At 48.4% G+C, this 21,723-nt stretch overlaps 1 protein-coding gene and 1 pseudogene across 6 annotated transcripts; both read right to left on the bottom strand.

Moving 5' to 3' along the window:
- Positions 1 to 881: 881 nt before the first annotated feature.
- Positions 882 to 20,292, bottom strand: ABHD4 (abhydrolase domain containing 4, N-acyl phospholipase B). 6 transcript variants are annotated; one of them, XM_004755374.3, is made up of 7 exons: positions 20,075 to 20,193; positions 16,476 to 16,564; positions 14,850 to 15,222; positions 14,568 to 14,722; positions 12,125 to 12,236; positions 9,187 to 9,373; positions 882 to 1,210 (listed from the first exon to the last, which is right to left on the bottom strand). In XM_004755374.3, the coding sequence occupies exons 2-7, from the start codon at positions 16,513 to 16,515 to the stop codon at positions 1,079 to 1,081; spliced, it is 999 nt and encodes a 332-aa protein (XP_004755431.1). In that variant the 5' UTR covers positions 16,516 to 16,564; positions 20,075 to 20,193; the 3' UTR covers positions 882 to 1,078. The 6 variants fall into 6 exon arrangements, with proteins under 6 accessions (XP_004755431.1, XP_004755430.1, XP_044923594.1 ...); XM_004755373.3 differs by lacking the exon at positions 20,075 to 20,193 and adding an exon at positions 18,804 to 18,993; XM_045067659.1 differs by lacking the exon at positions 20,075 to 20,193 and adding an exon at positions 17,232 to 17,301.
- Positions 3,520 to 3,614, bottom strand: LOC123388383 (annotated as a pseudogene).
- Positions 20,293 to 21,723: the final 1,431 nt, after the last annotated feature.

Raw genomic sequence — 21,723 nt, 5'->3', positions numbered from 1 at the left:
TGGGTTCCCAGCCATTTTTCTCCAGGAACCTCCATTAGTTTTTCTCCCACTAGATATGCCCAAAATATGTTATTAAAGTGAAGCTGTGTTCGGTTTAGTAAATTCTTTTTAAAAATGGAAATCTTAGCTTGGACTTGAGCCATTGGGTTGGGCCCAATTAAAAAAAAAATAATTAAAAGGGGTGCCTGGGTGGCTCAGTCAGTTGAACGTCTGACTCTTGGCTCCAGCTCAGGTTCCCTGCCAAGCCCAATAACCTCGCCCCAAAAGCAGAAGAGAAAGAAAACAACTTGACTAATGAGTAAGAATGTGATTGAAAGAGGAGGACTTCGGCTGCCTCCATTTTGACCTCAAACTTTCTAGTTGGGTTCTTCTTTCCAGCTCGGCTCTTGGCTCAGATGGAAGACCCTGAGGGCAAAGTCACCCCATGGGAAGACTACCCCCTCAAGCAATGAGGACTTTCCTGAGCCAGCAAGATCCCACTTGTGACTGACTCCAAGACAAGGATCAATCTGGCCTTCACTGCCCACCTGCACCTATTCACCCCACACTTAGCCCCGCACCTTCCCTATATAAACTGATTTTCGGCACTTTGGAGACCGTCTTTGAGATACTAGTGCTGGTTCACTGTCTTCTTGGTGTTGGCCTCACTGAAATGAATTCCTTTCTTGTGTCACCAGCACTGGTTCTCTGACCTTGGATTTTTTCAGCAGCAAGCTGAACCTGGTCTGTTTGGGATCCTTGGAGTCAGGAGCTCTTGCAGCCCTGTACCGTCCCTGTTCCATGCTGAGCATCCCAGGCAACCCTCTACAGAGACTGCAGAGAGAGGAAGAAATCCCACCCTTTTCTACCGCTCCAACAGGTAAGAAGAATTGTACACATTTTGTCAAGATCAAAAACTAGTCCTCAGGTAAGAGGGCTTGATAGCACCATTTGTTGCCCAGTTCATCCCATAATCACTCGGTAATTGGGATGAGCATCTGTTAGCTAGTTGACTTTAATAACAGGAGGTTGTTTGGGAGCAAAGGAGAGAAGCGCACTTTCTTGAAGATGGCACTTCAAGGAGATGGTTTCCAGGTCCTTAAGAAAGACACTGTGGGGTGGGGAGGGGGGTGCCTGCGCACAGCAGGTGCTCACGCCCTGACCCCACCCGAGGAACAGGGCACGTTGGTCCAACTTGCAGGAAGGCTTCTAATAAAATCTTCCTAAGATTCTGAAAAAAAAAAAAAAAAAAAAAAGAAAAAAAGAAAGACACCGTGGATTACAAAAATGGCCAGAGGCTCATTCAGATTTCTAAAAGATTTATAGAATGTATTTCAAAAAGACTGAGAAAGAACTTACAATTTTTTTTCAAGAAAATGTCTAAGAAAAGAAAGAGGGAGGAAGTCTGTTTATTTGCAGCAGCAAAAATTAAGCCTCTCTTTTTAAAAATTAATATATAATGTATTATTTGCCCCAGGGGTACAGGTCTGTGAATCATCAGGCTGACACACTTCACAGCACTCACCATAGCACATACCTTCCCCAGTGTCCATAACCCAACCACCCTCTCCCACTCCCCTCCCCCAGCAACCCTCAGTTTGTTTTGCGAGATTAAGAGTCTCTTATGGGGGCTCCTGGGTGGCTCAGTGGGTTAGAGCCTCTGTCTTCGGTTTGGGTCATAATCCCATGATCCCAGGGTCCTGGGATCGAGCCCTGCATCGAGCCCCGAATCAAATCGGGCTCTCTGCTCAGCAGGGAGCCTGCTTCCCTTCCTCTTGCTCTCTCTGCCTGCCTCTCTGCCCACTCGTGATCTCTGTCAAATAAATAAAAATAAAATCTTAAAAAAAAAAAAAAGAGTCTCTTATGGTTTGTCTCCCTCATGATCCCATCTTGTTTCATTTTTTCCCTCCCTACTCCCTACTACCCCCTGCCCTGCCTCTCAAATTCCTCATATTGGAGAGATCATATGATAATTGTCTTTCTCTGATTGACTTAAGACTTTTTTTTTTTGGCATTTGTCTTAATACAACTGGCCCTGGGATTCCAGTCCCACAGTGCTCTTTGCTTCCATAATGCTTTGTCAATTCCAGGTACATATTTGTGCTAGACCATGTATAAAGCCAGGCAAGCAGACCTGCTTCCTGCCTAAGGGAGCTCACCCCTGAAACCGACATCATGAATGTAAATCAAAATTAGGATCACCTTTGACTGGAGAGCTTTTTTTGTCTTTAATTGTAAAAACACACACTCATTGCCAAATTTTAGCCAGGATGGAAGTGCGTAAGTAAAACATGGGAATCTCACCAGCCAATTCCATCCACTCTGTAACAACAAAAATTGTTAAATATATTTTAAGCTTATAGGACATACATCTATTTATCCACACAGAAGTAGCTTTTATTCTACAAAAATGGAATGGGGTTACATGAATTATTTACTACTTGATGTTTTAAAATGTCTTTCCAGGGACGCCTGGGTGGCTCAGTTGGTTAAGCAGCTGCCTTCGGCTCAGGTCATGATCCCAGCGTCCTGGGATTGAGTCCCATGTCGGGCTCCTTGCTCAGCAGGGAGCCTGCTTCTCCCTCTGCCTCTGCCTGCCATTCTGTCTGCCTGTGCTCGCTCTCTCCCCCTCTCTCTCTCTGATAAATAAATAAAATCTTAAAAAAAAAATAAAATGTCTTTCCATGTCAGTACCTATAAAACCATATAATATAATTTATATGTCACTTTTATAGCCAGTGGACACAGATTGTTAAATGGTGCTAACATTTATTGGCATAAATTCCTACTATTAGGACTCATGGCTCAAGGTGTATGCCATTTTATCTTATTTATCTATTTAGTTATTTATTATTTTAAAAAGATTTAATTTATTTATTTGAGAGGGGAGTGAGTGTGAGAGAGAGAGAGCAAGCACAAGCAGGGGGAGGGGCAGAGGGAGAATCAGACACCCTGCACAGCAAGGAGCCCACAGCAGGACTTGATTCCAGGACCCATAGATCATGACCTGAGCCAAAAGCAGAAGCTTAACTGACTGAGCCACTCAGCTGCCAGATGCTGTCAGTCTTAAAATTCTTCTGACAATATTCATGTAAAAAGTAGTATCTCATTATTATTTTGTATTTACTGTATTACTAGAGATGTTGAAATCTTTTCATATGTTTATTGGCTATCTGTATATCTTTTGTGAATGGCTTATTCATATACTTTTTAAAGATTTTATTTATTTACTTGACAGACAGAGATCACAAGTAGGCAGAGAAGCAGACAGAGAGAGGAGGAAGCAGGTTTCCCGCTGAGCAGAGAGCCTGATGTGGGGCTCGATCCCAGAACCCTGGGATCATGACCTGAGCTGAAGGCAGAGGCTTAACCACTGAGCCACCCAGGTGCCCCTACTTACTCATATTTTTTATCCTATACACAAAGATAAAACATTTAGGGGCGTGGGTGTGTGTGTATGTGTGTGTGTATTCCAAAATGTTTAATGTGGTTATTTCTGCATAGTAAATTATGGATGGCTTTTAAGTAATTAATTCTTTTAAAAATATGAATTGCTTCACAAATTTGCTTGTCCAGGGGCCATACTAATCTCTGTATTGTTTCAATTTTGGTATGTATGCTGCCGAAACAAGCACTGGATGCTTTTTCTAAAAAGTATTTGTTTTTTTTTTTAACAATGAAATTGTTTTGTTCACATAAAAAAGGCAAAATGTTCTCGGAATTGAATCTCCTCTCAGATCAGGGAGTAATGAGGTTTCCTAATTGAGTCTCCCCCATGAATGCAGGTTTCATTTACCTTCCATTATGTTAGGGTTCTTGGCAGCTTCATTCTTTACTGCTTCAAACGGAGCACCCAGCCCACTAAAACATTCATTTTAGTTGAATGTTTTCATACAAACTGTCCCTGCTTTGCTTGTTTGGTTCATTTTTTAATGTAGGAGATGTGACCTTCATCTCTGCCCACAGTTTGATCACATCAGAAGACAGAGTGTGCAGCTGCTTCCTGATTGGTGAAGCCCTCCTTCCTCCTTCCTTCCTCAGCAGGATCCTTTGGGAGAAAACTACTAGAACTTCACATTTGAGAGCTTGCTGTCCCTTTCGGGCCTCTTAGGTAATTTTCCTTGGAACATTTTAAGATCTGACTTCTCAAAATCCGTAAAAATTGCATCTGGCCATCTTCCTTCAACATTCTAGCAAGTGAAATTGTTAGCAGGGCAAAAATGTACTAGGTGCTCTGCTTCTAGCAAAAAGAACTGATGTCCTGATGCTTGCGACCTCTGGCACAGCTGTATCCTGCCTTAAATCACATTTATCATCTGAATTAAAAAAGCATTGCCCATGTCCTCTGTTTATTTTAACATCTATTCTGTACTCCTACCAGGTTTTATTTCCTGTTCGCTTCTTCTTTTATCCGCAGCCAAATGCTTCTTTTCGGAAGGTTTGTGATTTCCTTTTTGACATATACACTACTGTTGAAAACTGTAATTAGATCTACTTCCTCTGAGCCCTGTTATCTTTCCTGGGTCATCCACCAGTCATAAGCTCCTTATAATCTATTTATTTTCTTGTGATAAAATTCAAATTCTCATTCTGGTCTTCTTCTTCTTCTTCCTCTTTTTTATTTTAAGATTTTATTTATTTATTTGACAGGCAGAGATCACAAGCAGGCAGAGAGAGGAAGGGAAGCAGGCTCCGCACTGAGCAGAGAGCCTGATACGGGGCTGGATCCCAGGACCCTGAGATCATGACCTGAGCGGAAGGCTGAGGCTTTAACCCACTGAGCCACCCAGTCGCCCCCCATTCTGGTCTTCTATAATATAGCACTTCCCAGACTTTAGGATTTTTACTAAAATTAATTAAAATTTTGGGGAGAAAAACCCCCAAATTAATGTGTTTGGCAACAAGAAATGACAGTTCCTCCCACCCCCACACAATCTTAGAATATCATTATCTTTTCATAGAAGAACAATAAATTCATCCTGAAAAGGCTAGAAAGGACTTAATTTCAAAATTAATTAATTTCAAAATTTATTAATATCGAAAAAAGGTGTTATTTCATTGTAGACCTGAAATCCAGCTCCAGTCCACAGACCCATGTGGGAAACCACAGATAGAATATATGGTTTTGCAGTTCTCTTTGGATGCTTTTCCCTTTCCTCCGAAATTTTAGGAGGTCTATGATGCCCAGGCTTTGTGTTAGTTCCCTTGTCATTTATCAGAGGCCCATAAATCTTCTGTCACAGGCCACAAGCAGTCCTCACAATCCTGGTCTGTGACATTAGCCTTAGTTGTCAGGTTGTCCAGCCTCGTGCTCTTTCTTTTCCAGTCACTCTTCGAATTGGGTAGTTGAAAATATCACCACAACCACAAGTCCTTCAGAGTCCTCTGTAGTAACTAGCATGTCCCAGGTTTCTTTTGCTTGAATAATTTGTTCTCAGATGGCTCAATTAAAATATGAGGTTGCCGAATTACAACAAGCTCTATCTCAGGCCTCAGAATAACTTGGGGAAGGATCTTAATCATTCACAAGGCCAGGGCTGGCCTCCTATCCCCTTACAGAGTTACCAACTAAAAGAATAGGGTCTCATCCTCCTGGGTTGGAGGGAGGGCTGTGTGCCTCTGTTGGCATCAATGAAACTCAATCCTCCCGGGTACTCTACCAAAGGACGCATTATTCCTGTGGAAATATCAGGATGGGATTGTCTTTTCTCCTCAACTCTCCTGAAGAGTGATATTTAGTAGGATAAAGACAAAGACTTTTCTAGCATAATAATGCTGAATTTATGCTATGAAGAACAGTCGACATTCACAAGAGAAAAGATGGTTTGTTTTGAGCTATTTCATCCGGATGGGCTTCAGTTCTGACCCTCAAAAATCTCATGTCTGGCTTGCTTCTGCAAGATAGATGAAGACTTTGGGGGGAAGGCAGAGAAGGGAGGGATATTGGAGAAAAAGGACTTTCCAGACCCTATCCAGGAGGACCCTGTACGAATTGGAAGGTCATATGATGAGAGGAGTGACGTTTCTCACTGCCCATGGCAACTTGTGCTTGCTATCAGCCGGTAGGGTTACTTTCTTTCTGGTCCTGAACTGCATGCACCTGCACTCATGGGTTGACAGTGTGATAGTCAAAGCAGACAGATGTATTCACCATGTTTTTGGCAACAAAACCAGACTGCATTTTTAGCACGCATATTTTGTTGTCTGTCCCAAGAAGGAAGTTAAATTTAGCACATTCCCTGCTAGCCACTGAATAGGGAAGGACCTCCCCAATCTTGGGTTTCTCAGTCCTCTATGTCTGTTTGTGGAATCTCTCCTTGCAGACTGCTAGGCCTTTCAGCAACTCAAGTTATAGAGTGAACGGTACCCCAAATCCTTAGAACCCACCAGGAAAGGTGTAGACAAGTGGGAGAGTCATAGTGATTTCTTAGTCCCAGCCCTGAGAACATTAGGAATGACCCAGTCAGATGGAATGTGTGTGCGTGGGGTGTGTGTGTGTGTGTGTGTGTGTGTGTGTGTACGTGCATACGTGTGTGTGGGCCTGGAATGTAAACAGGGTACTGTGGGGGTCCTTTCTCAGACTCTTCTTGCTTGTGGTCCTGAGGAATGTGTCTGCGTTGTGTTGGGTTCAAGAAAATCGGGTCAGCATGTTATGCAGGTTCCCAAAGAGAAGTGGTTCTGGAGTAAGCAGAAAATGGAACTTCCAGGGGTGCTTGGGTGGCTCAGTTGTTAAGCCTCTGCCTTCGGCTTGGGTCATGATCTCAGGGTCCTGGGATCGAGCCCTGCATCAGGCTCTCTGCTCGGTGGGGAGCCTGCTTCCTCCCACCCCAACCCCATCTCCCTCTCTGCCTACTTGTGATCTCTATCTGCCAAATAAATAAATAAAATCTTGGAAAAAAAAAAAAACAGGAGGGGGTGGCGTGGAAGCAGGTAGCTCTCTGGCCCCCTTCTCCGACTCAGGAACCACCCATCACTCTTGTCAGAGCTTCAAACATCACTGCCTCCAGTTTTTACGCATTTCTTTATTAATATAGAAAAGGAGCCCAAGGCAGCTGGACCAGTAGTACAAAGCACCAGGAGTTAATACTATTCTGGTGAAAGGGTCGGCTTTACAAAACTCAAGGGGCAGACAGAAGCTGCCCTGGTTCTGGGGCCAGGCCCAGCCCACGGCCCAGAACCTCAGAGCAGCACCTGGAACCAGCCCCTGGGAGACAGTGACAGGTAGGTCGGGGGCAGGAGGAGCTGAAGACCATGGGACAGATGGCAGGGATAGAGGGCCAGGCAGTGAGAACCATCCTGTGGCTGATGAGGACAGGGAACTGCTGGCTTGAGGCTCTTCATCAGACCATGGGCAGGGTAGAAAAACTCCGTGGATACTAGTGGGGACAAGGAATCCAGACACAGCCCTGGGGTTGAAGGGCCTTTCCCTTATCTCTCCACCAGGGGCCATCTTTGCTCTGTCCTACAGGTGGGGCTTTAGGGCCCAAGGCACAGAGGGAGGCCAAGAGGCCTCCCAGTTGGGACGATGAGGGGGCAGGGAAGGAAGCACTTGAGTGTCCCCCGCTTAGGCAGCCAGGGCCGAGACACACGGCCGGACAATAGCACGCCTGCACAATGGGGCTAGAAAGTGGGACAGGGATGGGCTTACCCTCGGCCAGTGACTAGGACCAGCCTCATGGCAATGGTGTCTGCCTTGAACTTTAGCAAAATGGAGTCTGCAGTGGGTACTAGGTGTCAGCAGACCTGGGTTCGAGCCTTAGCTCTCCCGGAGCAGAGCTGTATCACCATGGGCCAGCCATGTCCTGCCCTGGCCTGTTCCTCATCCGTTAATGAGCGCTTTGGATAGGACTTCTTAGGTCGTGGGAGGGACCTCACAGGTCAAGGGCACTCTGAGACCTGCTCTTGGTAGTTAAGAAGTTAGTAGTTAGTTGGTAGTTAGCTCCCAACCAGACTCTGGACAAAACTGGCATGGAATGGAGGCTGGGGGTGACGTAGGAGGATGCTTTTGCTTGGAACCTACCCCCACAAGCATTCCAGAGCTGGGAAAGGCTGCCAGGAGCCTCTCCCTCACCCGGGGGAAGAGGCCGCCCCCCACCCCCCACCTTTGGCACGGGGAGGGAACGTGGCTCAGTGCGATCCCGTCACAACCACCATCTGGGTAAACTTGGCATGGAGAGAATGGGTGGCACTATGCAACCCTTTATGTTCTTCCCCGGGGTGGGGTGCTCAAGGCCTCGTGCGGCTTCAGCCTCCAACCCTTCGTGTGGGTTCGGGAGTGCTCTTCTTCACTGTGGTCCTGCCCTGGGGACAGCCCAAGACTGCCTGGCTGGCACATGTTAGTTGGTAAGGAAAGGACACAGGGGCGAGTAAGCGGACAGGGAGGCGAGAGCAGCTCTCTGGCTTTCTCCTCTTCCTCCAGGGGCAGCAGCTCAGTCAACTGAGTCACAGATCTCTTCCACCACGGAATTGAAGATGTGTGGCTGGTCCGCATAGACGTGGTGCGAAGCACCCTCAATCTCCTGTGGGGAGAGAAGGAGCCCAACACAGGTGGGAAGGCCCTTTATTCCAAGCACTAGGCAGCTGGCACACCATTTCTTTCTCCTGTAGACCTGCTTGCCCATCGCCTGGGAGCACTTATCAGAAATAACATTCCAACTTTCTCCTAGAATTTCAGCACTTTCCTGTGGGGGTCAACAAATCCCAGCATCCCATTTTGGTTCTCCTCTGACTGTTCACTCTACCTCCTTCAATGCGGCCCCACTGCCATCCTGTTTCATCCACGGGTCTGGTACACCAGGGCCTGTAGGTAGCCCCCAGCCTCATTAAGCACACTGCTTAGCAAATGAGGGGCGAGAGGGACAAGAAAAAGGGAAGGCTTCATGAAGGCAGCCTCTACCACCTGCTCTACTGTTCATGGCACTGGTTTTGGGGTGGCCCAGGGGGTCCAGTGTGGTAGTATTGAACAAGAACCTGTCATTCAGCTGAACTGGACGCCACAGAAGGGAGAGCCCCCTAATCACAGTATCACAGAGTCAAGCCTTCCAAATCCACTGCACAATCTGAACCCACCTGCTCTCTTGCCCCCTGACTCTTGGCTCCCCCGGCCCTACCCCGAGGCTCCTCTATGCCCAGAGTTCCTTGCTGTGTGCCGGCATTCACCACACACTTCTACCTCAGTCCAGCTCCTTGGCTGGCCAACAAACATACCATGTCTCGGACGTAGGAATCTGGCCGCTGCATCTTTACTTTCTTCCCTGTGCTGGTATCTATCCAGGTGTTGGCCCCGTAGATCATGGTGATGGGCACATCTTTGCGAATCAAGTGAATCCGCTCCAACATGGGGCGCCGTGCCCAGCCGAAGGACTCCATCATGGCTTTGAACGCTGTCTCCCCACTGAAGGAGCAAAACACAGTGAGACTGCGCCCAGAGTAAACCCCGCTGCGTCCGGTGTCCACGTGCTGGCTCTTTGGAGGCTGGAGACGGGGGTACAGGACCCCCGGCATGTGTGTACTCCTCCCGGGACCCTGCACCTGGCTCAGGAAATACTGGGACGAGGAGACGGGTCCCAAGCTGCCGAGACCTCCCAGCACAGGAGACAGCTAGGGACGCACTCTGGAAAACTGACGCTGACAGCTGTCCAAAGATGCAATGGGTTAACATTTACTCAACAGATATTCCCCTGTCGTGCCCTGGGTGGAGAGTGAGGACATCCAAGTCAGACAGAGGTGGTGCTGGCCCTGCCGGTGCTCACAACTCTCTCATGCTTTAGGGAGGTAGGCATTACGTAGCTAATTATTAAAAATAAACAAATAAAGGGGCACCCAGGGAGCTCTGTCAGTTGGGTGTCTGACTCTTGGTTTCAGCTCAGGTCGTGATCTCAGGGTCCTGGGGTTGAGCCCTGCATTGGGCTCCCTGCTCCAGGGCACAGTCTGCTTGAGATTCTTTCCCTCGCCTTCTGCCCTTCCCACTCATGCTATTTCTGTCTCAAATAAATACATCTTTTAATAAATAAATAGCTATGATATGGTTATTTAACTTTGTATTTCTCAAGAATTATGAAAGGCTGGTGAACGGGCAAAGGGAGTTAAGCTTGCTGGGGGTGGAAGAGAGAGAAGAGGGGTTCACGTGGGGGGCGCTGTGAGGAGCAAACACGAGCAGTGCCAAAGGCTTCCTGACGAGACTCTGGAATGGAACACTGGTCTCCAGAGGACACAGTGGGGGAAGCAGGGCTGATCTAATCTACCTTGCTCCCTGGCCACTTCCTTAGGCATCGCTGACTGAGAAGCGGCAGGAGGGGTCTGCAAGGCTGAGACGAAAGCTGACCTTCTGGGCTGCTCTGCAGTTTTTGTGGGAGGCAGGAGGGACGGGAGGTTCGGGGGACAGCTGCCTTCCAGGCCCAGCCTGTTCGGATATTGTCTCCCAGCCTCCTGTATCGTACCCTGGGATAAAGGTGAGCTTAAGTTTTGCACAGACCATAAAAAACAGAGTTCCTCTATAAGACATGGCAGCATGGTGGAGAATTACGGACTTTGGGAGTCAGGGAGATGTGAATTCAAATCCTACCTGTTTTCTTAGCAAGCCAGGTAACCAGAATACACTTTAATTTTTTTATCTACAAATTAGAGAATTATATCCTCTTTATTTACTCACTGAGGAAAATGAAAATATGCACAAGGCCTCTAAGATGAGGTGAAGCCAAGTAGGTAACCCCAAATATTTTTCCCTGGCTGGATTTCATGCTTTCCAAGGAATGGGTAAGAGTTACCATGAGCATGCCAGGGTTACAACTCAGAAACATGTGGGCGGCTATAAAATTGAGTGATGGCATTGTGGGGAGAGGCCTGATGACCACTGATGTCATCTCTGCTTCCCCCAGGACCCGAAGGAGTTGCACGATTATACATTCTGAGGCTGACATCAGGAGGCCATTCATTCCACACAACTAGGTCTGGGACTGGAGAAGTTCTGAGCAGGGAGCTGGGGTTGGGCCTTGAGTGGGTAGGAAGACTGGCACTGAGCCCGGTGGGGGCTGAGACAGGGGTCGAGAGCAGGAAGCAGGGACTACCTGATTCGACTGCTGAGCGGAGTCTCAATGCCGCTGCTGAAGCGGGACACTTCAATTAGCTGAGCTCCTGCGGGATGCTGGGGACACAGTTCCCACGCTGCCCCAAAGCCCGCTGGGTTTGAAGCTAGTGCTCAGACAGCACCTGCTGCAATGCAACCCCCACTGTCTTCACAGCTTTGGGCTCACCATGGGTGACCTGGCCAGGCCTGGAATGAGGCGGGGTAGGGCTGCTGCTCCAGTGACCTTAACTTCTGAACCACACGCCTCCCAGCAGGCTGGGTGAGGCTTCCAGAGGAGTGCCACCAACACAGCCTCCTGTGTCAGCCGCTCACAGGGCACTGCCTGGGGTAGAAGACAACCTCTCCGCCTCTCAGCTGCCAAGACTGCAGATCAGCGGGCTTGTGGGGCCTGCTGTGTGAACAGTCAAAGACTGAAACTTCTCCAGTTTTGGGAACCCCCCCCCCAATATTCAAAAGGGTATGGAAGGAATTCCTATCCCAATAGTGAGTATTTCAAGGTGCACATAATGAAATTTTAAAATGCACATTCTTTCCATCTGCGGTTCTATTTGTAGGAAGGTATTTTAGATATAGGCACGTATGTGTGTGAAGGAAGATACACAAAGAGGTTCTCTGAAGCAGTGTCACATAGTATCTCAGACTGGAAATAGCAACAGAATTAGTGGAACTTCAGACTGCAATGGAGAAGACTTTTTTCCCCCTGACTTTTAAAAAAATACCATATTCATTTCACTTTTTCAATTAAAACAAACTTTTAAAATGTTTTCCAGACTCTTCCCTGCCAGGCTAACTGCCTATCTCCAGGGAAGAGTTAAGAGTCTTCCTCTAGAGAGATGGGCAGCATGATTAAGCAATCTATTATCTTCTCCATCCCTTTGTGCCTCTCCCTTGGGAGGTCTCTGGAAATAATGGAGCCTGCTAGCGCCCGTGTTTCCCTAATTGAATGCAAGAAGAAATGCAGCAGAGAATGATCCTGGGACAGTTCTGGAGTGTGGCCAGCAGTTGGGAGTTTCATCTCCACACCTGTCCACTCCGAGCTGGCCCTGGGAGGCCCCTCACCTGGGATTCTGAGCATTGCAGTGGTAGATATACTCAGATATAGTATCATCCTCAAAGAAGTCTGCAAACTTGCGCTTGAAGTCCGGCCGGAATCGCTGAACCAGGCCAGGTCCTGGAAGGGGAGAGAAAAACATGGGAGTAGCCAGTCTGGGGGACAGGGGTGGTGGTGGTGTGGGAAGACCGCCCCCCTCCATGTGCATGTTCGAACAACTTACACCAAATGTTATTTCTCCATGGGTATGTGCGCTCTGTACATTTAACTTTATAGTGGCGGACAGACTGTGTGAGCTGTCTGGAGCCCCAGAGGACTGCAAGGGAGTCAGCTGGTTACCAAAGACCGCAGACAGCCCAATGGAACCAGCTTAGTCTCAGCTCCATCAAGTCCCAAGTTCATTTCCTCTGAGGATCTCAAGCCCTGTAAGAGGCCCCGGCTGAGTGGTGCCTGGGTGGCTCGGTCAGCTGGATGTCTAATTTTTGACTCTAGATTTTGGCTTGGGTCCCGATCTTGGGGTTGTGGGACTAGCCCACGTTGGGCTCTGTGCTCAGTGGGAGTGCTTGTGTCCCACTCTCCTCTTCCCCCAACTGCACATACGCTCTTTCTCAAATAAATAAAATCTTAAAAAAAGAAAAAAAGAAAAGAGCTCATGGCCGAGATGCCTTTTTTGTTTGTTTGTTTGTTTTTTAACAGTCTGAGCTATGTTGCTTCTCTAAGACCCTTAGGACCCTTAGGCATTTTTTTTTTTTTTAAAGGTAATCTCTATATCTCTGATGTGGGGTTTGAACTCACAGTCCCAAGATCAAGAGTTGCATGCTCAGGGCGCCTAGGTGGTTCAGTCGGTTAAGCATCTGCCTTCAGCTCAGGTCATGATCCCAGGGTCCTGGGATGGAGCTCCACATCAGGCTCCCTGCTCAGCGGGGAGTCTGGTTCTCCCTCTGCCTGCTGCTCCCCCTGCTTGTGCTCCCCCCTCCCTCAAATGAATAAATAATATCTTAAAAAAAAAAAAAAAGTTGCATGCTCTAGCGACTGAGTCAGCCAGGCACTCCGAGACCCTTAGGGCCTTTTACTCTTCTGAAGGTGACAGATGAAGCTCGACTACCTGCCCAGAGTCCTCTCAAGTGCAGGCCTGTATGTAATAGAATGCGAGTGGAGACGTGAACTTAAGTCCAGCATCTCAGACTTGGGCCGTGGTTTTAGAGCAATCTGTTCCTTTCACCTTCCTTTCTAGCACACGTACAAGCAGGAGGGCACCCACAATGGACTAGAAATTGGGCCTAATGGTCAACTTCTGATCTCTCTCCTGGTCTTCTCTCCATGCGTGAGGACTGAGGTGTGAGAGGGAGGCATAGCTGGGGTCCCCTGGGCCCTTGCCTTCCTCCGTGGCTGCCAGCCAGCTGCTCAACCATCATGGCTCTGAGGCCCGTGCACGAATTGGGCCTGATGCAAGTCCAGAGAAGGGGAGAACGCTTAGAGCAGGGCTGCTCCCTGGAAAAGGACTACAGAGGGTTGGCTGGAGTGTGAGTGCTAGGAAGGTCAGCTCTCTGATCATTCTTCTTTGGCACCTGTGTGTCTCAAAAACTTTCCTTTCTTCCCAAACTCCTACCTTCTCCTCAAATCCATTTTTCCTCTTTTTCCTGAGTTACTCTGTTTCTCTTGGAGGGCCTTAAGAGATACTCTTATGCAGCCATTGGTAATTAACTTGCAGTAACTGGCTACATTACATATACCTCACTAGGTATACAAAAGCCATCATTACAGGATAGGAGGTCACCTATCTTTTCTATAAAGGGAATCTGCTTTCTACGTCATCACATTAAAAAGTACCCCTCCCCCGACCCCCGGAAAGGAGGAGTGCTGGCAGTATGAGGTCAGAAGGCCAAGATCTCCTAATTTTACTTACTCTGGCTGGCTCCCCCCTTTCCTTCCCTTTCCTCACCCACAGAACTGGAATAGGCATGGTTTAGAGGGGCTTGCCTAGCACTGTGGGTTATGCTAGGGGCTCTGGCTCCTGCAGGTGCTGGGTGAGCTGCAGAGACGGGATCTGATGGCAGGGCGGGTACCACGGTGAGTCACCAACAGGTTGCGATAAACTCATACATGTACCCTACGACCTCAGCAGAGGACGAGTCCCTTCGTGGCCCTGTTCTCTCTCTCTGGCGGTCTAGCCAAGGCACAGTTCTGTCTAGTTCTACTCCATCTGTCCCCTACATAGGAAAGCTTTTTGCATGTGGATGAAGGAAAAAAGAACCTTCTGAAACTGTAGACAAAGAGATCTGGTCCAGATTTAGAACTATAAGTAACAATGCTAGGCCTATTCCTAGTTCTCATGGACAAGAGGGCACGGTGGGAGTCTAGACAGTGGGGCTGTCTAAAATGGGGAGGGGGCTTCTAGAACGGAATGGCCTTGGTGTAAGGAGAAAATTTCTTTATCTGCAGGCTACTCACCCCAAGGCCCAGCTACTCGAAGAACAGCCAGGGGATTGGAACGCCCTAGGACAGACACTACAGCCTTGAACCAGGTTGGGGGTGCACGGATCTCACTGGGGTCAGTCGGTCGAAGAGGAAAGCCCCATGGGTCCACCAGGATGAGGTGTTTAACTCTAAAGGAAGAAAAAGTAAAAGGCAAGTTGTATGGGCTTGGAAGAACCATAGACCTTAACTTGCCCAGGAAGAAGGTTGCCAGTGAGATAAGGAATTAGGTCATGAGCAAGAGGGGTGACTCCTTACCTTTCAGGGTACTTGATAGAGTAAGAGGTGGCCAGGAATCCTCCCAAACTATGCCCCAGGAGGATCATGCTGGGGATCCCCATGGTCTCCCGCCACGTCTCTATGGATGTCACGAACTCATCTTCGGCCCCTTCGGGGTCCCTAGGGAATGTTGGCCTCGAGCTTCGCCCAAAGCCAAGCAGATCAAAGGTGTGCAGAGTGCGGCGGGCACTCAGTGAATCCATATTGAGGATCCAGAGGCCCACACCACCCCCGAAGCCGTGCACCATCACCAGGGGGGTGCGATCCCTCAGCTCCGGGCTCACGGTGACTGTCCAGATCTTGTTCTGGTTCGGGAGGGACACATATCGGGCCAGGAACTTGTTCTGGAGGCCTGGGGAGAGGGGAACGCAGGGCAGAGCAAGAAGACTGTTTTCTGACAGCACTGTCATGTGTCCTTCAGCTTCCTGTCTCCATTGCCAAACCCATCCCAACCATCCTCACCTCCTTCCTTTCGTAACCCTCTGACCACATGTCCCAAGAGATCAACTCCAAGTGCGATTCGTAGGCTATCTAGTCTCTAGGAAATTAGAGGAGCCATCTTACTCCTCCAGTTCGTGTGTCTGGCCTTTCGGGCCCAGTATGGGAGTGACCCCACTGACCTCACAGAGCTCCTGTATCCATTACTCTTGTACCTGCATGTGCTTGGGGCTCAAGAGAGGGAGAGAAGCATCCTCCCTGGGGGTGTCTGCGGGGATAGCTTCTGACAGGAGCTGAGGCAGGTAGAGGGGGAGATGGGTATGGACTGAGCCATAGGCTTATTCCTCTTAGAGACAGTCAGTGGGCAGTGGCTGCTCTGCGGGTATGATAACAGTCACGTGACTGAGCAGCTGCCTGGACCCCGGGAGGAGGCTTGAAAGCTGTGGCTGTTCTGCAGCTGTGCTCACGCAGGCCCATAGGAAGAGAGGGTATCCATGGCTGGGGCAGTGGGTCCGGGGCAGGGAGGATCATAAGGGAGATGTGGGCAGACCTGGCCCCAGGGTCTTGTTTGAGCCTGTGGCTGCTGCCAATCATGGGATGCCCTGCCCCAACGTAATACTGCCCAGGAGAGTTGGCCCGTGGGAATCCCAAGTCACAGTAGCAGCCAGGTTAAGTGGTGGGCCTAACTGGATGGTACACAAGCAAGGTCATATTAGAGAATACAGGACTGATGCTGGGCCTTAGGTAGGAAGGTGGTAAATCTGAGAAGTGCTTGTGTGTTTGGAAGAAGAAAGATGGAGAATAGGAAGAAGGGAGGAACAGGGGAGAAGGAGAGAAGGAGAATGCGTAGTGGTGTGTGTGTGTGTGTGTGTGTGTGTATGTGTGTGTGTGTTTTGTGGAGATAGCTGGTATTGGGTTTGAAGTGAAGTTGTGAGATGTGTCAGGAATTAGCATGATGGATAGGGCGGGAGCTGTTGAGAAATAGTATCATACAATATGGTGTCCCCCATGCAAATATCTTCTCTCAGATCACTGACATCCTTTCCTTCCACCCCAAGCGCTGATAGTCAGGAAGCAGTGGGCTCAGTGTAGGAACCTCTGGGGAGATATCCTGTATCCTCTTTGGGACTCCTGATGGAGGTGGGATCAGCCATCCCTTCTACTTACACTGGAGGATCCTGGCTTCCACATTCTTCAGCTGAGACATGGAAGTGGGGCGCCAAGCAGGCAGCCAGCTGCTCAGCCAGCCCTGAGGCCTGGGACAAAGAAACACAGTGATACCCACTGGCAACATTGATGCTCCCAGCCTTGCTGACAGTTACAGGACTTATCAGGGTGTTCCCCAGGCTTAGGAGACCAGCTCTATGGCACTCAGCAATTCCCTGCTGCCTGATAGACTGTTACTTTTCCCCAGCAAATGGCAATTAACAACATGCCCTTTGTTTCAACAGATACTCAGGGCACCATGTGAATCCCACTTTACAGTTTGCAAAGCTCTTTCACATGTATTATCTCATTTGGGCTTTGTAACTCCCCTTTGTTACTGGTTATCATAATGTTCAAGATCACAAGGGGTGAAAAAAAGCCAACTATTAACTAATGTTTCAGTTATCTTTATCTTTTGCCATGCCCAGGACTGTATGTTCCTTTAGGGTAGGACAAATTCCCATGCCACCTGCCCTCCTGGCAGGGCCTTGGGGCTTGTGTGTGCCCTATTCCAAGCCCCTGGAAGTAGAGTGGGGTTAGTACCCAGCTGGGCTCTCAGGCAGTCAATCAGTGCAGCCTGAAACAACAAGATGGGACAGGAAGGGAGCCAGAGGCAGGAGACCTGGGTTCAAATTCTGTTGGAACTGCCTTGCCAGGTTGCCTCTGGCCTTGTTTTCCAGATTACAAAATGTGTACAAAGTTCACATACGTCCTTACCTCCAATGGCACACAGTAAAATGATGATAATCCATTCCGTTGTCTTTTTTATTCCCAAGAAAATTTAAGGCTGCAGGGCAGAGATTGAAAGCACCAGGGTTTTTTTTGGTGGGGGAACCCTCTGGTTCTGCATCACACTATCGTCATTTACAAGCAAAATGGCTTTGGTGTGATAAATAACCGTAACCGGTCTTCGAGCATCTAGATATGTAAGGCAGGTCAGAAGGTGCCTGGGACAAATTCGGTGCTAAGTGAGTTTTTTATTCTTTGTCCATCATATGTGATATTTCTCTTTTCTTGAACTCTGCCTGAATAAAGGGGATTACAGAATGGATACCACCAGCTATGGGAAGGGTCTGTGAACATAGTTAGGCTGGGTGTTCTGTTCTGTGAGAGAATGAGAGGAACCATTACCGATCCCTCTTGCCACACACTGGACATCCCAATACATCATTCGAAGCACAGGATTTTAGATTAGGATGGCTCCTTAGGAGTCATCTGGTCCAGCCTCTTTATTTCACAGATGAGGAAACTGAGGCCTAAGTGGGCTAAGTGGCTAGTTAGAAAAAGAAGCAGAGCTAGAGCCCACATCTCAAATCCAGGTTTCTCTGTACCGTTCCTCTGGAAGTTCTAGCTTCAGCTTTTTCTTTTTTTCATTTTCGAAGGAGAATTATTTTAAAAGTTTATTTATTGATTGACTTATTTTTAGGTAATATCTACACTCAGCGTGGGGCTCAAACTCACAACCCTGTGATCAAAAGTCACATGCCTGGGTACCTGAGTAGCTTAGTTGGCTAAATGTCTGCCATGAGCTCAGGTCATGATCTTAGGGTCCTGGGATTGAATCCCATTTGGGCTCCCTGCTCATCAGGGAGTCTGCTTCTCCCTTTCCCTTTGCCCCTCCCTCCTGCTCATGCTTTTTCTCTCAAATAAATAAAATCTAAAAAAAAAAAGAAAAAAAAATCACATGCTCTACTGAGCCAGCCAGGGCCCCCAGGCCAGCTTTTCAAACCCATGGTATATAACCACACGTTCACACTCTGTTTTCTGAAAGGAAGTGTGAAATAAATCAGAAGACCAGAGTTCTAATCCTGACACTGCCACTTACCAGCAATGTGGTTCTGGGCACATTACCGAGCCACTCTGTTCTTGTCGTTAAGAGAAAGGTAGTTAACAGTATCTACTTCATAGGGTCTGTATAAAGATTAAATGAGCTTATGCCCCTGAAACACACAGAATGATGCCTAACATAAGATAAGCTCCCATCAAATGTTCTTTTCCCCCAGCTAAGTCGTAAGTTGCCTACATCCATTCAACTCGTCAATGACTATAAGAAATCCCGAGGTTGCGGCTAAGAGTGGTGTCTCTGTGACTTCTGCCAGACAAGAGCTGTCAGTCGCAATCAATCCAATTCCATGAAGATACTCAACCCATGTAGTACTCTACTGGAATTCCTTATCGTAGACTTAAAGCATGGGCACCAAAACTGCAGAATTTTGCCAGTCTTAAAAGATGAACTTTCTCCCCTATATCAGAGGCTGTGACAAGTCAGACCATGACATGTGGACCCACCTTGCCTTGTACCTGCCCAAAGGAGTGCTGAGGCAAGATGTCCGATGCCAATAGTATCATGGGCTGCTCAGCAGATATTCTTCAGGGAGGAGCTTTAGTTTCCTCTCTTCACCAAAAATGTTACAGCTAAAGCACTGGAAATAGTATCTGCTGCACTGTTACCTCCCCACTACTGTTGGGGAGGTGAGGGCTAGGGTGGGAAATTGAGGCAAGAGGCAGAGAAGCCACTCAGCCATGAACTTAGCCTGGCCAGAGTGATCTCTTCCCTCTAGAGGGCTTTTATCCCGGTGGTGGGTGAGGCAGAAGGGGTTCTGTGTTGGGTCAGAAGCCTGTTCTGGACCTCTGGGACTTGGGCAATCTGCTCTATCTTTCATGGGCCTGACTTCTTCACCTGTAAAAAGGAGCTGAGCTACTTGCATCTCTAACAGCTCTAAGCTGTGTTTCCCTAAGTCATTGTAGCCATTGTAAATTTCCCTTTAGGAAGGTCATCTTTAGAAAGCAAAACTCTTCCTAAGCAGTTCCTTCAAGCACAGGAAGCTATTACGGCCATAAAGTTAATTAGTGCTGCAAGCTGCCAGTTCTGCAGCTCTGAGGAGCAGGAACACAGGATTCAGGAAAGGCCCTGTTCTGGTGAAACCTAGGCTTGGCTGGGAGCTGAGTCATTCTTCTGGAAGCAACTTTTCCTTGCTTCTATCAGACTGCGCACTGCTAGTCACACCACCTACAGGTGGCATCCCAAACCTGATGCCCTTGAGCCAGTGAAAACAAATCCCAAAAACTGTAATTCTGAAACCACGGCGTTAAGGATCTTGTGATGATTAAAAACGTTATCAACTAGGATCGCAAGCGGTTGGCTAAGTGTCTCAGCGGTGGAGAGCCGAAGAAACTTGCGTGCCCATTACTCCAGACAATCCTAGCGCGGGAGCCTTTTCTTCTTCCCATGACCTCTCCCTGCCCGGCTAGGAGAGGCCCTTCCCCCCACCCCCCAACAGTCCTGGGGAATCTCGACGAGCAGACTTGACTGCTAACTGCTACCCCCGCGCCCGCATCCCACAAGCTGCTTGGGGGGATCCGGGCCATCACCACTAAGTGTAACCCCTCTGTACCGCGACCAGAGGAGCGAGGAGCGATCGCGAAGACTACCATGGCAAGTCAGAGTCACTCAGCTGTAGGCAAGCTTATCTACCATCGCTCCCCGAGCTCTGCTGCCTCCTCTTCTGGGCAAAAGCAAAGCAAGCAAACGCAACCCCTGGCCCTCCCTTGAAGCCGACCTGAAAAAGGAAAGGCGGGAAGGTGTCTACAACTGTTCCTCAGTCACCGACAGTCCCGGGATCATGGCCCAGAGAGAGAGAGAGGAAGAGAAAGACACAGGATTAACTCACTGTTGCTCCAGATCATCAGCCATAGTAAACAAGCCCTGCCGGGTCGAGCTGAGCCAGCCCATCCCTCCGCCTGACGCCAGCACCAGCTGACCCAGAAAAGGGTCGGATAACAAAGTGGGGCGTGGCCATGGCCGGGGGGCGGAGGCGGGCTCTGAACCCGGCTGGTAGTCCAGCCCGGTTCCGCCTGCCCACCGAGGGCGCTCTGGGGGCTCACGGAATAGGACGGTAATCCTGCTCACAGGTTTGGGGGGACAGTGAGGGAGACAGGCAGTTCTGAGAGGGCTGGGTCTCCCACAGGACCTTCTTCAGCCCTCCAGTCTGTCACAGTTAAAAAGTGACCCCACTACCCCTGAACGCTCACAAAACTGTTTGGGCTTCCCCGTAGAGCTCCTCTGATAGCCTCCTTCCGGAGTTTCTTGTAATGTGATGTTTAAGTTGCTTGTGGAAACTATACTACTGGTTTAATGTTTCTTACAAAGGGGCGGGGGCCTGACAAGTAAATTGTCAGGTTTTGCAAATAAAGAACAGGATGCTTAAAGTTGAAGTTGAACTTCAGACACTTTTTTTTTTTTTTTAAAGAATAAACACATCCCAGGACGCCTGTGTGGCTCAGTGGGTTAAAGCCTCTGCCTTTGGCTCAGGTCAAGATCTCAGGGTCCTGGGATCAAGCCCCGCATCCGGCTCTCTGCTCAGCAGGGAGACTGCTTCCTCTTCTCTCTCTGCCTGCCTCTCTGCCTACTTGTGATCTGTCAAATAAATAAAGACTTATTAAAAGTAAATTAAAAAAAAAAAAAGAATAAGCACATCCCGTGCAATATTTGGGACATAAGTGGGCATCCGAAATTTTATCAGGCAACCCTAAACCTTAGCGACTGATGTCAAGATGCAGTTCCTCTGCTCTGGAGATTTCCCAACCTAGTTCCCAGGAAATAATGGACTCAATCCCAGCTGTCCCTGTTTGGAGGATTCCTGCTTCCAAATTTGGAGGATCAATGGCCCTGACCTGTAAGCCCTAGCTGCTTTAAGTTGCTGGAATGGGGTGTGGGGCCTCTGGCTTATCTCTTAGGTCCTGAGTGTACTTCAGGCTTGTTCAGCAGTGGAGCCAAATGTTGAGGCTGGCTCCAGAACTTACCTGAAGTGGTAAACAAGTCCTAACGTCCCTGGAGTTGTTGGGGTTCAGGTCATCCCCTTCATCCCCTTGCTTAGGTTGAAACCAAACTGTGGTGGAGGGTGGGTGGGAGATTCCTCGTGGGGAAGGGTTTGTCTAAGTGTTTTTGGTTAACCCTCTTGCAGGTCTTAGATTCTGAGATTTCTTCTGTTTTGTAAGTGTTAGATTGCTCTATCACTCTAAGAGCTCAAAGTTTAAGAGAATGGGCATTTATAGAATTTAGGGGCCTAGCAATTTGCAAGATGTGGGGCAAAGCAGTACAAATAGAATATTTGTCTCATTTCATTCTTCCAACAGAGCACAGTGATTCTAAACTTTAGTGTGCATAAAAGTCATCTGAAGGCCTTGTTAAAAATTCAGGTTTCTAATC

This window comes from Mustela putorius, unplaced genomic scaffold (genome assembly GCF_011764305.1).
Source record: "Mustela putorius furo isolate JIRA1106 unplaced genomic scaffold, ASM1176430v1.1 tig00003898_pilon_pilon_pilon, whole genome shotgun sequence".
NCBI lineage: Eukaryota > Metazoa > Chordata > Mammalia > Carnivora > Mustelidae > Mustela > Mustela putorius.
Note: the sequence above shows the minus strand (reverse complement) of the source record. Positions and strands in the feature narration are given on the sequence as shown.

Coding starts and splice junctions, on each gene's coding strand:
- ABHD4 (XM_004755369.3), bottom strand. CDS start 20,247: ATGGGCTGGCTCAGCTCGACCCGGCAGGGCTTGTTTACTATGGCTGAT. Junction 16,565..20,185: donor GCTGATGATCTGGAGCAACA/GTGAGTTAATCC, acceptor TCTTTGTCCCAG/GCCTCAGGGCTGGCTGAGCA. Junction 12,237..14,567: donor TCGAGTAGCTGGGCCTTGGG/GTGAGTAGCCTG, acceptor CTCCCCTTCCAG/GACCTGGCCTGGTTCAGCGA.